Source organism: Garra rufa, chromosome 6, assembly GCF_049309525.1.
Source record: "Garra rufa chromosome 6, GarRuf1.0, whole genome shotgun sequence".
Classification (NCBI taxonomy): domain Eukaryota; kingdom Metazoa; phylum Chordata; class Actinopteri; order Cypriniformes; family Cyprinidae; genus Garra; species Garra rufa.
The window spans coordinates 42,580,337-42,595,509 of NC_133366.1; the positions used below are offsets into that span (position 1 = coordinate 42,580,337).

Genomic DNA, 15,173 nt, shown 5'->3' on the forward strand with positions numbered 1-15,173 from the left:
AATATCTATTTAAAAGAAGAGGTAACACTAAGAATCAAGTGTATGTAAACTTTTGAACAGGGTAATTTTTATAAATTCAACTATTATTTTCTCTTGTGGACTAATAAACGTCTTTTATGTGAAATATCTCATTCAGGTCAGTACTAAATAAAAAATAACATGCATTTTGTATGATTTGCAAATTCTGCAAGGTGTGTGTAAACTTTTGACCTCAACTGTAATTGTCAAAAACATAGTATTACTATAGCTACATTTTGGAAAAAGCATTAAATGCTTGCTATTTTTTTCTCTCACCTTAGACTGGACATCAGCATTATGGTCGTTCTGAAGCAGCAAGGCAGCAGACTTGGTGTCATCCTTGCGGGCAGCGATGTGGAGCGCAGGCAGGCGGACTTTACCTTTTGTGTCATGTTCCAGGAGCAAAGAAACCACCTGATTATGACCCTGCTGCAGAGCAATGGCCAAAGGCGTGAAGCCATCCTACAAACACACACACAATGACAGGCAGAGATTAACAAACAGAACTATCATTCTGTTCAGATACAAAGGCTATAAACAGGATGACCAATATGCAGGGTCAAAACTAAGTTCAGTGGTTGGAAGACCAAGACTAGCTTAACCTATTATGGCCCCATACAATATGTAATATAAGTCACAGGTGTTTCCAGAATGTGTCTGTGAAATGTCAGCTCAAAATGCTCCACAGATCATTTATTATATCATTTTGAAAATAGCTATTTGGAGTGAAAGCAGAAACACGCTGTTTTCGTGCACGGCTCTTTAAATGCAAATGAGCTGCTGCTCCTCGCACCCTTTTCCAGAAAAAGGCTGTGCCTTTACAGCTCATACCTCAGATACTCTGCTAAAAACATCTGTTTGGTTTTAATCATCATGTCTATCGTGCTGAAATTATGCGTTTTAAATAATGTTAGTTTAAACTTCTGATATACAGATTTCTGAGTGCACACATCCGAAGCATGTACTAAACTAAATACTCTTTCATGTCTTATTGTGCTTAAACTGTCAAATACAAGTTATGTTACATGTTAAATACATTGGTTATGTTTGTGAAGGTAAACAGCTGTATTAATAATAACATATTAGATCAGTGTGGCAGCAGCGTAATATACAGTAAATACATCAATAAATCTGCTCTTGTTTCCTCTGAGGCTGGGACTCTAAATAGTGTTCTGTGCTTGTCTGTGCAGCCAAAGACAGAACAATTAGCGTGCTTTGCTCAAACTTTAGCCATGATGTTAGAACTGGTACACCATTGTCACTTGCGAAAACACAATGGTGGTGCAGTGGGTGAAAACGTGCTGATTATGGGGTGGTAATATTATAGTAAGATCACTCTTCTGCGCAACAGGGGGAGAAAATCTGAGCAGCACGTTTTTTCATAAGCTTGCGGAGAAGGCCTAACAAAATTTTTTTTTCACTTTTTCACATTTAATGGGTTAGTAGATGCACTAGGGACCTGATTATAGCACTTAAAACACGGGAAAAGTCTGATTTTCATGATATGTCACCTTTAAACCATTCTAGTAAAGATGAATATAATTTAAAATCATTCAAGGTTTGAGATTTTACCTCCATCCAGTTTTATATAATCTTTACCTTGCATGTTTAAACAATGCTATCACATAATGAGAAAAAAAGCAAGTTATCAAAATCAGTCTATGGAAATGTGTAAACACTCTCCTCTTTTTAGACACAGGTACTTGTATGGGCATGTTGCAAAGAATGGAAACACACACACATCCCTCACAAACACAAACCTCTGTGGCCATGCTCTGGTTTCCACCATTTTCCAGAAGATATCGCACAACATCCAAGTGATTCTCTTGAGCAGCCATATATAGTGGAGTGAAGCCATTCTGTAGTAACAACAGATACCGTAAAACGTAATATTATAACATTTTACTGAATTGTATTTTAAATCATATATTAAACTAAATATGTAAAAAATTGTATATCACTATAATTTTACAGGCTTTTCTCACCTGCGATTGCGAGTTTACATCAGCTCCTCTTTTCACCAGCAACTTCGCAACATCTTTCTGCCCAGCCAGACAAGCAATGTGTAATGCTGTGTTCCCTTTCTGAAAAGCAAGAAAGGGAGATACAAATTCACTGTAATTGTGTGTACACTTTATGTGTATGAATATACTGGTACTTGTGTGAATTATTAAAAGCAAAAAAGGATGACACTGGGCTTGTAAAATATCAAACAAATTTTAAAAATGATTCAAATATCTATAACAAAATATCACACATTCACTTCAGATGCAAAAGATATTAGGACTTTTGGGACCTGGGGACTATATGAGACATTTGACCTGATCTGCAGAGATCTTATCAGTCAAAAGGGACTTTTAAAATCTAGCCCATAATAAAACAAATGAATGAAAACCACTAAAACAATCACATTTTGGCCCAACACAAAGTCCTTATAGAACTCCCCGTTGTCAGTGTGATTGCTGGTCATGTGTTTATAGTTCCTGGCTTACGTGGGTGTGTCTGTTTGGCCCTGTGTGTCAGATGACAGGAGTCACCAGAGTCCAACAGTACTCATCATACCACAGTGCTGGATGACTGGCATTCCATCAGATTTACGCTGTCTCTCTCTCTCTCTCTCTCGCGCACGCCATTTGGGAATCACATACCCCTCCCTCTAATTTGTAAGTGTTTATGTGTGTTTAACCTTGGTTGAAGAGTCCACGGTCGCACCCCTCTCCAGAAGTTCTTCTACCAGCTCCACGTGACCCTCTTTGGCTGCTAGATGGAGTGCATTGAGTCCATTCTACACGCAGAGGGAGATTTGATAAATACATTTTTTGAATACAGTACAGATTTGATATTTAACTCTGATACAAAACAAGACAACAACATATTTTGCCCATGATAAATAATAGCAATATACACTTTGCATAAAAAATGTGACAACATTTTGAAGAATAATTAGGGGAATGTCATGTTAAATATATTAGAACATAATATTATATAAAAAATGGTTTATTAGTTTATTTAATTTAAATTGTATTTTATTTTATTTTATTTTAAACAGTGACGCATTGCTGCCACACATATTTTTTTTCACTCAGTTATGTCGTAATAACAAAATGCTATGTTGTTTCAGCAACATATTTTCTCGTAGTAACGAGATGTTACGACGTTAAAACAACATAATTATTGATATATTTCATAGCATACTTTACCGTTATTACAAGAAAATGTAGTTTTAACGAGAAATTATTATGAGAAAATATCTAGTTTTAATGACATATCTATTATGAGAAAATGTTATTGAATCTCATTACAAAAAAATTGTCAGTTTAACGAAAAAATATGCCGTTTTAACGACATCTCGTTATTATGATAAATATGTTGTTTTAATGAGAAAAAAATGCTGTTTTAAAATTTTTTATGAGAAAATATATAATTTTAATGACATCTCTATGGAAATTTTGTTTTAATGGGAAAATGTTTTAATGATATAACATCTCATCATGACAAGATATGTATAGTTAAAAATGAGAAAAAAATAATTTTAAAGATATAACATCTTGCTATTGTGAGAAAATGTCATTTTAATGAGAAAAAAATGTTTTACCGACATATCTCGTTATGACAAAATTTGTTGTTTTAATGACATCTCATTATGACAAAATATGTAATTTTAATGAGAAAAAGATGTTGTTTTAAAATGTCAATTTAATGTTGTTTTAACGACAACATTTTGTTATTACAAGTAAATGTTTTAATGAAAAAAGATGCTGTTTTATTGACATATTGGTATTTTGTTATGACAAAAGATGCAGTTTTAGCAAGAAATTACGAGAAAATTTGTAATTTTAACTACATATTTTATTATGAGAAAATGTCATTTTAACGACATCTCGTTATTACAAGAAAATGATATTTTAATGAGAAAAAGGCATCTTGTTATTTCATTATGACAATAGATGTCATTTTAGCGACTTAGCATCTTGTTATTACGATAAAATGTCATTAAAATTACATAACATCTTGTTAACAAACATACAACATAATTAGGTAGGAAAAATGCTAATTGAAACCAAGGCTAAATTTAACAACAGTTTTTTTTAATTATTATTATTTTAGTGCAGTCATCGAAAAAATAAAAAGGTTGTTGCAAATTTTAGCCATTATTAACATGTCATTTTTATTATATCATGTAAAAAAAATATTTTATTAGCAAATTAACATGTTAAACATACAATTTCAGTGCTTAATCTCTTTCCTGAGCTGTAAATAAGCATCCCCATTATTCAAACATCAGCACCTGTCTTAATTTCCTAATGCACCTCATTTTGTGTTTGATGGGTAAATCACGACAGCTCTTGTGTAACGCAGTGTGGCTAACAGTCAGACTCGTCAGTAAAAGCAGAGAGAATTAACGAAACGCTAATCTCATTTATTTGGATAATGAAAGCTGGAGGAGTTTTCACATCCAGAGGGAGAGATTCCAGTGAAAGAGCAGAAAGAAAAAACAGATAAAACATGGGCAGATTATGTTGCAATATCACTCAGCAAGGATTAGAAGAGTGGATTTTAGAGAAAACACGGAATGCCTGTCCATTGTTGTGCTGACGTGATCATTACTGGCAACTCCAGATGATATCATAATGGATAATGTCATGGTAAAATCTATTATACATCAGAGCAGAGGAGCAAATTCAGTCATAGCAACCTTATGGCATTGGTCTCTGATGTCATTTCAGTCCATTTCAACTGAAATTTTTAATAAAATTGCCTTACAATTCACTTACATTAAAACATTTTTTGCTATTTCACAAAATTTTACTTTATCTTAAAAAGACAGCACAATGACACTTTTAAAGAGAAATATTTCACAAAAAAGTAGTTTATACCATGTATCAGCAGATATTTTATTCTAGCTGTCAGATTTATCTCTTATTCTACAACCATAAAAAAATCTATAAAATATAAAACAATGTTATTGTAACATTTCTCTTTTTTTCCATGTTTCCATGTTGGTTCCATGGCTCATTGTACAGTGCCTTGCAAAAGTATTAATACCCCTTCATTTTTTTTCACATTTTGTTTTGTTGCAGCATTATGTTAAACTGCTTTAAATTAGTTTTTCCCCACATCAGTTTACACTCCATACACCTTAATAATGACAAAGCAAAAAACAGATTTGCAAATTTTACAAATTTATTAAAAATAAAACACTGAAATAAGTACATTGCATAAGTATTCATACCCTTAACTCACATAGTTGAAGCACCTTTACAGCCTCAAGTCTTTTTGGGTATGATCTGACAAGCTTTGCACATCTGCATTTGGCAATTATCTGCCATTCTTTGCCTCACCTTTCCACCTCTCAAGCTCTGTCAGCTTGGATGGGGGCTGGCAGACATTTTCTAGAGTCCTAGTTGTTCCAATTGTCTTCCATTATGGATAATGCTTCTGTGAACCTTCAATGCAGCAGATTTTTTTTCTGAACACTTCCCTAGATCATTGGCTTAACGCAAGTCTGTCACTGAGCTCTACAGGCAGTTATCTTGACCTCAGGACTTTTTTTTTGCTCTGATATGCATTTTCAGCTGTTAGACCTTTTCTGAGAGGTGTGTGCCTTTCTAAATCATACTCATTCAAATGAATTTGCCACAGTTCAACTCCACTCGAAGTGTAGTAACATCTAGAAGCAATATGAACGCTCCTGAGCTAAATTTCGAGTGTCCCAGAAAAAGGTATGAATACTTATGCAATGGGATCTTTTCAGTTTTTTATTTCTAAAAAATCTGCAAAGTTGTTACAAACCTGTTTTGTGTTTTGTCATTATGGGGTATGAGATGTAGATTGATGTGGAAAAAAAGTAATTTAAAGCAGTTTAACATATTGCTGCAACAAAACAAAATGCCCTGCTGAAAAAAACAGCATATGCTGGTTACGTATGTTTTGGTGCTGGGATGCTGGTTTTAGCTGGTTTATGCTGGTCCTTAGCTGGTTTATGCTGGTCATGTTGTTGGTCAAGGACCAGCATAAACCAGCAAAGGACCAGCATAAACCAGCAAAGGGCCAGCATAAACCAGCAAAGGGCCAGCATAAACCAGCAAAGGGCCAGCATAAACCAGCAAAGGGCCAGCAAAGGACCAGCATAAACCAGCAAAGGGCCAGCATAAACCAGCAAAGGGCCAGCATAAACCAGCAAAGGGCCAGCATAAACCAGCAAAGGACCAGCATAAACCAGCAAAGGACCAGCATAAACCAGCAAAGGACCAGCATAAACCAGCAAAGGGCCAGCATAAACCAGCAAAGGGCCAGCATAAACCAGCAAAGGACCAGCACAAACCAGCAAAGGACCAACATAAACCAGCAAAGGACCAGCATAAACTAGCAAAGGGCCAGCATAAACCAGCAAAGGACCAGCATAAACCAGCAAAGGGCCAGCATAAACCAGCAAAGGGCCAGCATAAACCAGCAAAGGGCCAGCATAAACCAGCAAAGGACCAGCACAAACCAGCAAAGGGCCAGCATAAACCAGCAAAGGACCAGCATAAACCAGCAAAGGGCCAGCATAAACCAGCAAAGGGCCAGCATAAACCAGCAAAGGACCAGCATAAACCAGCAAAGGGCCAGCATAAACCAGCAAAGGGCCAGCATAAACCAGCAAAGGACCAGCACAAACCAGCAAAGGGCCAGCATAAACCAGCAAAGGACCAGCATAAACCAGCAAAGGGCCAGCATAAACCAGCAAAGGACCAGCATTAACCAGCAAAGGGCCAGCATAAACCAGCAAAGGGCCAGCATAAACCAGCAAAGGGCCAGCATAAACCAGCAAAGGACCAGCACAAACCAGCAAAGGACCAACATAAACCAGCAAAGGGCCAGCATAAACCAGCAAAGGGCCAGCATAAACCAGCAAAGGGCCAGCAAAGGACCAGCATAAACCAGCAAAGGACCAGCATAAACCAGCAAAGGGCCAGCATAAACCAGCAAAGGGCCAGCATAAACCAGCAAAGGGCCAGCATAAACCAGCAAAGGGCCAGCATAAACCAGCAAAGGGCCAGCAAAGGACCAGCATAAACCAGCAAAGGACCAGCATAAACCAGCAAAGGGCCAGCAAAGGACCAGCATAAACCAGCAAAGGGCCAGCATAAACCAGCAAAGGGCCAGCAAAGGACCAGCATAAACCAGCAAAGGGCCAGCATAAACCAGCAAAGGGCCAGCATAAACCAGCAAAGGGCCAGCATAAACCAGCAAAGGACCAGCATAAACCAGCAAAGGACCAGCATAAACCAGCAAAGGACCAGCATAAACCAGCAAAGGGCCAGCATAAACCAGCAAAGGGCCAGCATAAACCAGCAAAGGACCAGCACAAACCAGCAAAGGACCAACATAAACCAGCAAAGGACCAGCATAAACTAGCAAAGGGCCAGCATAAACCAGCAAAGGACCAGCATAAACCAGCAAAGGGCCAGCATAAACCAGCAAAGGGCCAGCATAAACCAGCAAAGGGCCAGCATAAACCAGCAAAGGACCAGCATAAACCAGCAAAGGGCCAGCATAAACCAGCAAAGGGCCAGCATAAACCAGCAAAGGGCCAGCATAAACCAGCAAAGGACCAGCATAAACCAGCAAAGGACCAGCATAAACCAGCAAAGGGCCAGCATAAACCAGCAAAGGGCCAGCATAAACCAGCAAAGGACCAGCACAAACCAGCAAAGGGCCAGCATAAACCAGCAAAGGACCAGCATAAACTAGCAAAGGACCAGCATAAACCAGCAAAGGACCAGCATAAACCAGCAAAGGGCCAGCATAAACCAGCAAAGGACCAGCATAAACCAGCAAAGGGCCAGCATAAACCAGCAAAGGACCAGCATAAACCAGCAAAGGGCCAGCATAAACCAGCAAAGGGCCAGCATAAACCAGCAAAGGGCCAGCATAAACCAGCAAAGGACCAGCACAAACCAGCAAAGGACCAACATAAACCAGCAAAGGACCAGCATAAACTAGCAAAGGGCCAGCATAAACCAGCAAAGGACCAGCATAAACCAGCAAAGGACCAGCATAAACCAGCAAACGGCCAGCATAAACCAGCAAAGGGCCAGCATAAACCAGCAAAGGACCAGCATAAACCAGCTAAAACCAGCATCCCAGCACCAAAACATACCTAACCAGCATATGCTGTTTTTTTCAGCAGGGTGTGAAAAAAAATGAAGGGGCATGAATACTTTTGCAAGGCACTGTATTTGTTTGATGACCACAACTTTCAGTATTACATTTACATAATATTTATATTGCTAAAACCAATACTGTGAAGACGATTGGTTGAAAATGTGCAATTCATGCCTGTGCTAAACCTCACTGAATGTATTTTGCATGCGGGTAAAAATGCAAAAAAAACAACAAAAAAAAAATGCGAAAAAAATGCACAAAGCTGTCGCTTGGGCAAAACCCTAAGGTACAAAAGCTAAAAGGTTCATCTTTCTAAACGATTTACTCCTAAATGATACATATTCATAGTTTAAGAGTACATATTAGTACCTAAAGTGTTTTTAGGTAAAAAACATTTTAGTTTTGGGGGCAGTTTAGTTAACATTTTAGTTATGACAGTTTTGTATTTAGTGTATACTGTATATGGCTAGATAAGGAAATGCTGTTGATTTAATTGAAACCTGTTTAATATTGACCTCACATATTTCAAGATTAAAGATCAATTACCTACAATATATTCTGTGATATCAGTGCATTGTTATGCCAGGGATAATTTGTAAGGAATGACTGAACACAGCAGTGCTGTGACAGTGGGAGGGTTTAGTTAAGCAGAAGGTACAGAAGGTCGGGAGTGTGAACAGCTGCCAGAGACACGCATGAGTAAAAAGGCTTTGATGTAGTGGAGAGAGGACTAGCTGATAATGCTGGCAATGCAGCTTTTGTCAGGAATCAGTATGACTCTCTCTAACAAAAAATGGACAAAAATTTAGGAAAGAAAACTAAAAAAGCATACAGATTTCTAATAATCAGGATTATCCTCCCCTCACAAGGCACTGTCTACTAGGACTTTCTAAATAGCGCAAAATTGACAGAACATGTCTCTTAAGCTGGAAAGAAGTTTATCGCAGCAGATTATATTAAACTCGTATAAATACATAATCTAAATTGCAATGTGCAAGAACTTCCAATTGTTGAATTCATTTGAATTAAATTGCAACAGAAGTACACTACCAGTCAAAAGTTTTTGAACAGTAAGATTTTTAATGTTTCTCAAGTCTCTTCTGCTCACCTAGCCTGCATTTATTTCACAACAGTAAAATTGTGAAATATTTTAAATAACTGTTTTCTATTTTAATATATCTGAAATATATTTATTTCCATGATTTCAAAGCTTTTCTTTTCATTAACATTATTACAGTCATGTGATCCTTCAGAAATCTTTCTAATATTCTGATTTGCTGCTCAAAAAAACATTTATTATTATTACTTTATCAAGTTAAAAACAGCTGAGTAGAATCAGGTTTCTTTGATGAATAGAAAGATCCAAATAACAGCATTTATCTGAAATAGAAATCTTTTGTAACATTCTAAGTGTCTTTATCATCATGTTTGATCAGTTTAAAGCATCCTCGCTAATTTCTATAATTTCTCTCCCATAAAACAAAACAAAAAAATAGCTTTGAACGGTATAATGTATACTGTTACAAAAGCTTTTTATTTCAGATAAATGCTGATCTTTGGATCTTTCTATTCATCAAAGAATCCTAAAACTCAACTGTTTTAAATATTGATAATACTAATAAAACAAATGTTTCTTGAACAGCTAATCTGCATATTATAATGTTTTCTGAAGGATCGTGTGACACTGAAGACTGGAGTAATGATGCTGAAAATTTTGCTTTGATCACAGTAATAAATTACATTTTAAAACATATTCAAATAGAAATCAGCTATTTTAAATAGTAAAAACATTTCAAAATGTAACTGTTTTGCTGTACTTTGGAATAGATAAATGCAGGCTTGATAAGCAAAAGAGACTTTAAAAATATTGTTATTGTTCAAAAACTTTTGACTGGTAGCGAATGAAATAGTAAATTAATGCTGAGAGAAAATCAACGAGAAAACACTGAATTCATTTCTTTGATTTTTATAATGCTAAAATCCTGTTTTATGTAAAAAGTTACCTGGTTGCAGGTGGCAATGTCCTGTCCGCTCTTGAGGAACTCCAGTACTTTGTCAATATTACCTGCCCTGGCCGCCCTCAGGAAGCTGGTGTTACTGTCCGACTGTAGATACAACACAACATGAAAAACATTAGGAAACATCAGGCCAGCTCTAGTAAAAAACTGAAAGGAATATTTAAGTAAACAAATTTAATGCTCATTTTAGTTCCATAATGTGACATATTTCCGAAATATTAAACAAGAACAAATGTAGGGTGAGATCTGTGACCATAAATAATTTCTGATAATATAAACTAATGTTCAAAAGTTTAGGATCAGTAAAAACAAATGGCACCGAAAACTGAAGTATAGGAATAAATGACATTTTAATATATTAAAATAGAAAACAGTTACTTTACTTTGTAATAATATTTCACCATATTACTATTTTTACTGTATTTTTGAACAACTAAATGCAGCTGGGGTGAGCATAAGAGACTTCTTTCATAAACTGCCCCCAAATGTTTGAACAGTACCGTAAATATTTTTCATTTTCTCAAAGTTTATAGTATATGTTTAAGTCTCAGCGAGTATGTGAAGGTTGTGATTTCAGTATCTTCGTTCGTTTATCAGAATTGTGTTTGACTGTAACTATGCTAAATATAGACAGCAAAAGAGAATGAAGGCAGCTGACAAGACACACACGCACTCACACACTTATATGTGGTTTATGGGGGCTCTCAAAAGACATAATGGTTATTATACTGTATAAACTGTATTTTCTATCCCCTAACCCAACTTTGACCTTGTCCTAACGCTACTAACCCTAACTCTTTTTAAAAACCCTATTTCAAAAATATATATTTTTAAGCCATTTGTTATTTAACGAGAACATATAGGAAGTGTCGTCATAAACCATGTTTATGTTGTAGTACCCAAGCCATTGTAAAAACCATGTATTCGAACACACACACATAGATTTGCAAGTGTGCATGGTTATGCACTGAAAGTCTTGCCATGTAAAGAAGAAAATAAATGCTAAGATCAAATTTCAGATTTGGCATCAATCAGGGAACATGTGTTGATTTGTACTACTACAGAGCAATTCCTTTTAAAGCCCTTGGCATAAGAGTCACAACTGTGACAATAAAGCTGCATGTGCAGTGCTAACATAAATCCTCAATGTACTGATTAACAAACACTACAGAGCAGGTAAAGAGTACAAGTACCTATCAATTATCTTTCAATAGCTGCACAAAAACCTTTGAAATTCAAGAAACCTCTTTTTAAAGACTGAAGTCAGTGCAAGCAAGCATTAAGTATTTATTTTAATTTGGTTACATTAGAGTTAACAAGAGCATTGGTGCCAAGTTCTGGCAGCGATATTTAAGATGCTAATGTGGAGTGTAAAGCATTAATGTGTTAGGTCATCTATTGACCGAAATGTTTGAGACATGACCTCTGCTCTTTCTAAGGTTGAGAGGTCACATCTTAGCACGTGTGGGATCTGAATAAGACCTAACCAATTGGAACAGACACTGTACATTCGCTGATGAAGTTGCCCACACACATGCTCAACTATTTGAGCTCATGTAAGCAACAAAAGTTGATAAACTGTTGATAAAAATTAAAGTGATACCACTGCTATTGAATATTTTTACATTAGTGGTGGTCATTGTTACCTTTCTAAGATAAGACAAACTAAAAATCTAATGTAAAAATGACTTAAACACCAAAGTCTCAAGTCAACATTCCATTATAGTAAAGGTACTTAACATGTATCTTAAAATAAATGGTTCTTTTATAGGTTCTTTGGGGAATCCAGAATGGTTCTTCTCCTGGCATCACTCCAAGATAACCCTTTTAGAACCTTTATTTCGAAGAGTGTATTTCTTTTATTCCACAGAAGAAAAAAAGTCATACAGGTTAGGGACCACATGAGGGTAAGTAACAACAAAATTTGCATCCCAGCATCCCAAACACTGATCTTTTTAGCAGGAAACCACCTTAACAATCCTCTACTGAACCTTTATATTATTAAGATTGTCTTACCATGGTTTCTTCAACACAATTGTAGTAACGGTCCAGATATGGATCACTTCCAACAGTCCGCAGGCCTTTATCTGAACCACATGCCTTACACATTGCCGCATTGCCCATGGTAAACAGTGACCCGAAGCTTTTCAAAAAACTGCACTACACTTTACATCTACGTCTGGACCGTTCGTGAGTTTCCGCACTCGATGTGCCTTTTCCAGTGATAACCAACCACTGAACATCAAATCGCTCCCCGGGAGATTGATTCTCGCTCACATGCACTTAGCTTTATGGGTTTGCATTATCCTCAGTCTTCAGGTAGTACCCAGGAGCCCATTCAATTATCAGCTTCAGAGCATCTATCCAGCTAATGCGAAATCCCCCAAACTTTCATGTCTATCTTTCTCCTCAGGTCCCGAACATCATCTCTTATGTGCTCTCTTTGAGTCCTCTGTGAGAATCTGCGTCCCGTATTGGCACAGACCCCTTGGCTCTTGTCTCCTCTTCTTTTCTGGTCTTGTCTCTCTTCCCGCCTGGCTTCGTGACTGACAACTGCGGCCGTAAACGTGTCTCCCATTGCTATATCAGGCAGAATATCCACCCCGTCCAGGATCCTGGGTTATTTTTAACCCCTCCAGGCCCAAGCAGCTATGTCACAGAGAAAGGCCCAGCAAGGGGCAGTCCTACTGGGGAACAGCCAGCTGGAAAACCTGTCCTTTTCCTCCTGAGGGCCAGGAATGTGCATCCACCGGGACAACTGAAGTCAAAAAGTCTTGACTGGTGGAAGACCTTATGGAATGTCATCTAAAAGAGGTTCTTATCCTTGAAGAAATAAGAAAAAGCTCTTCCAAAATGGATTGACACCACATGAATCCAATTCATCATCCATTAGGTGTATAACTGAGATTAAACAGCTATAGCAATGCCTACAGTGAATCAGACCAAATGGCAGCATAGCAGCAGTGTCTGTGGGTCATCTCTGGTCCCGAGGCAGTCCGCATTGACCAGACCATGATTCAGCATTAGGCTGATTTCCACTACAGACATATTGAACTGCCATTGACTGCCCTGATCAATGCCATGCCCTCCCTTAACCGGCCTACTATGGGTTTTACTACAGTTAATGGGGCAATAATGACAAGTGTGTTTAAACACTCAAGAACAGACCATAATTAGCCATTAAAAACAATGCATAGCGAACTCTGTTAATGTATAGCAAGCCAGGCAGCTGTATTTATATTTTTTTTTTTTTATTTCACTGTGGTTGACTAATATACACAAATGAGTAATTCTCAGGAAAGATAAAAATACACATTTTTAATTCTCCCTCTAACCCAGACTGCATTTATTTAATCAAAACGTGAATATGCTATTACAATTTAAATTAACTGTTTTCTACTTTAATATGTGACTCTGGACCACAAAACCAGCCAACCAAGAGCAATAGCCAACAATACATTGTATGGGTCAAAATTATAGATTTTTCTCATGAGGATATTAAGTAAAGATCATGTTCCATGAAGATATTTTGTACATTTCCTTCTGTAAATATATCAAAACTTCATTTTTGATTAGTAACATGCATTTCTAACAACTTCATTTGGACAACTTTAAAGGCGGTTTTCTTAATATTTAGATTTTTTTGCACCCTAAGGTTCCAGACTTTCAAATAGTTGTATTTTGGCTAAATATTGTCCTATCCTAACAAACCTTACATCAGTAGAAAGCTTACAGATGATTTGTTCAGCCTTCATATGATGTATAAATCTCAATTTTAAAAAACTGACCCTTATGACTGGCTTTGTGTTCCTGGGTCACATATATTTTAAAATATAATCTATTAATGGCAAACCTGCATTTTCAGCAGACATTACTCCAGTCATATGATGCTTCAGAAATAGTTATAATATGCTGATTTGGTGGTCAAGAAACATTATTATCAATGTTAAAAACGAAAAGTTCAAATGAAAAGTTTTTTGTTATAAACAGAATTTTTTATAAATGCAACATTAAATGGATAGTTCACCCAAAATATTTAATTCTGTCCCTTGTTCAAACCTGTAAGACTTTCATTCATCTGCGGAACACAAACTAAAATATTTTTGATGAAATCTGAGAACTTTTTGACCCTGCTTAGACATCAACGCAACTACCACATTCAAGGCCCAGAAAGGTATTAAGGACATCAATAAAATAGTCCATGTGACATCAGTAATTTAACTGTAATTTTATAAAGCTAAGAGAATACTTTTTGTACGCAAAGAAAACAAAAATAACAACTTCATTCAACATTCTACCATTGCTGTCTATGCAGGGTCAGAAAGCTCTCAGATTTAATCAAAAATATCTTAATTTGCATTCTGAAGATGAACGGGTTTGGAAGGTCATACGGGTTTGGAACAACATGAGGGTGAGTAAGTAATGACAGAATTTTAATTTCTGTGTAAACTTTCCCTTTAAAACATTTTAAATGCATCCTTGCTATATAAAGCAATTTTGTCCTGAAAATGAAATGTATTTGTAAAATATAATTAGGCTTTTCCATTTAAAAATAATAGTAATCTTTTTGAGAAACTAACATTCATCAAAAAAAACATCAAATTTGTATATTGTACTATTTACAAATACTGTTATACATGAACATTTTCCACATGCAAATTCTAATTCTATGAAAACATTTTCAGCTTCTTATGTATCTCAGTTATGATAACCTGCTAAGATTTCAAGTTCCAAACATTGTAATGATGACACTGGCAGTCAAGTAGTTATAGGTTGCAACAGGTCATCCAGGTCAAATAAATTAACACATTAAGTGAGAGCCATGTTTCATGACACATCTGTGCTGACAAACACTTTCACTCTCATTAACACTGTTGCTTTTCAACCAATTCCAACCTCTCTTTAGTGGTGCGTACACTGCGTTTGTCACTTGACTTTACTGTCACTCGCTTGTCACTTTACACTGGCTGCATTCTAATAATTTCC

The 15,173-nt window shown here is 36.6% G+C and overlaps 1 protein-coding gene across 1 annotated transcript in view; it reads right to left on the reverse strand.

The window, feature by feature from the left end:
* The window catches only part of ank2a (ankyrin 2a, neuronal), a 58,906-nt gene that overhangs the window by 42,430 nt on the left and 1,303 nt on the right, over positions 1–15,173 (reverse strand). Inside the window, exons 2-6 of the mRNA XM_073843253.1 lie at positions 10,173–10,274; positions 2,705–2,803; positions 2,004–2,102; positions 1,779–1,877; positions 295–480 (exon numbers count right to left, since the gene is read on the reverse strand). Of these exons, the coding sequence (XP_073699354.1) occupies positions 295–480; positions 1,779–1,877; positions 2,004–2,102; positions 2,705–2,803; positions 10,173–10,274 (585 nt within the window). The remainder of the gene's footprint in view (positions 1–294; positions 481–1,778; positions 1,878–2,003; positions 2,103–2,704; positions 2,804–10,172; positions 10,275–15,173) is intronic.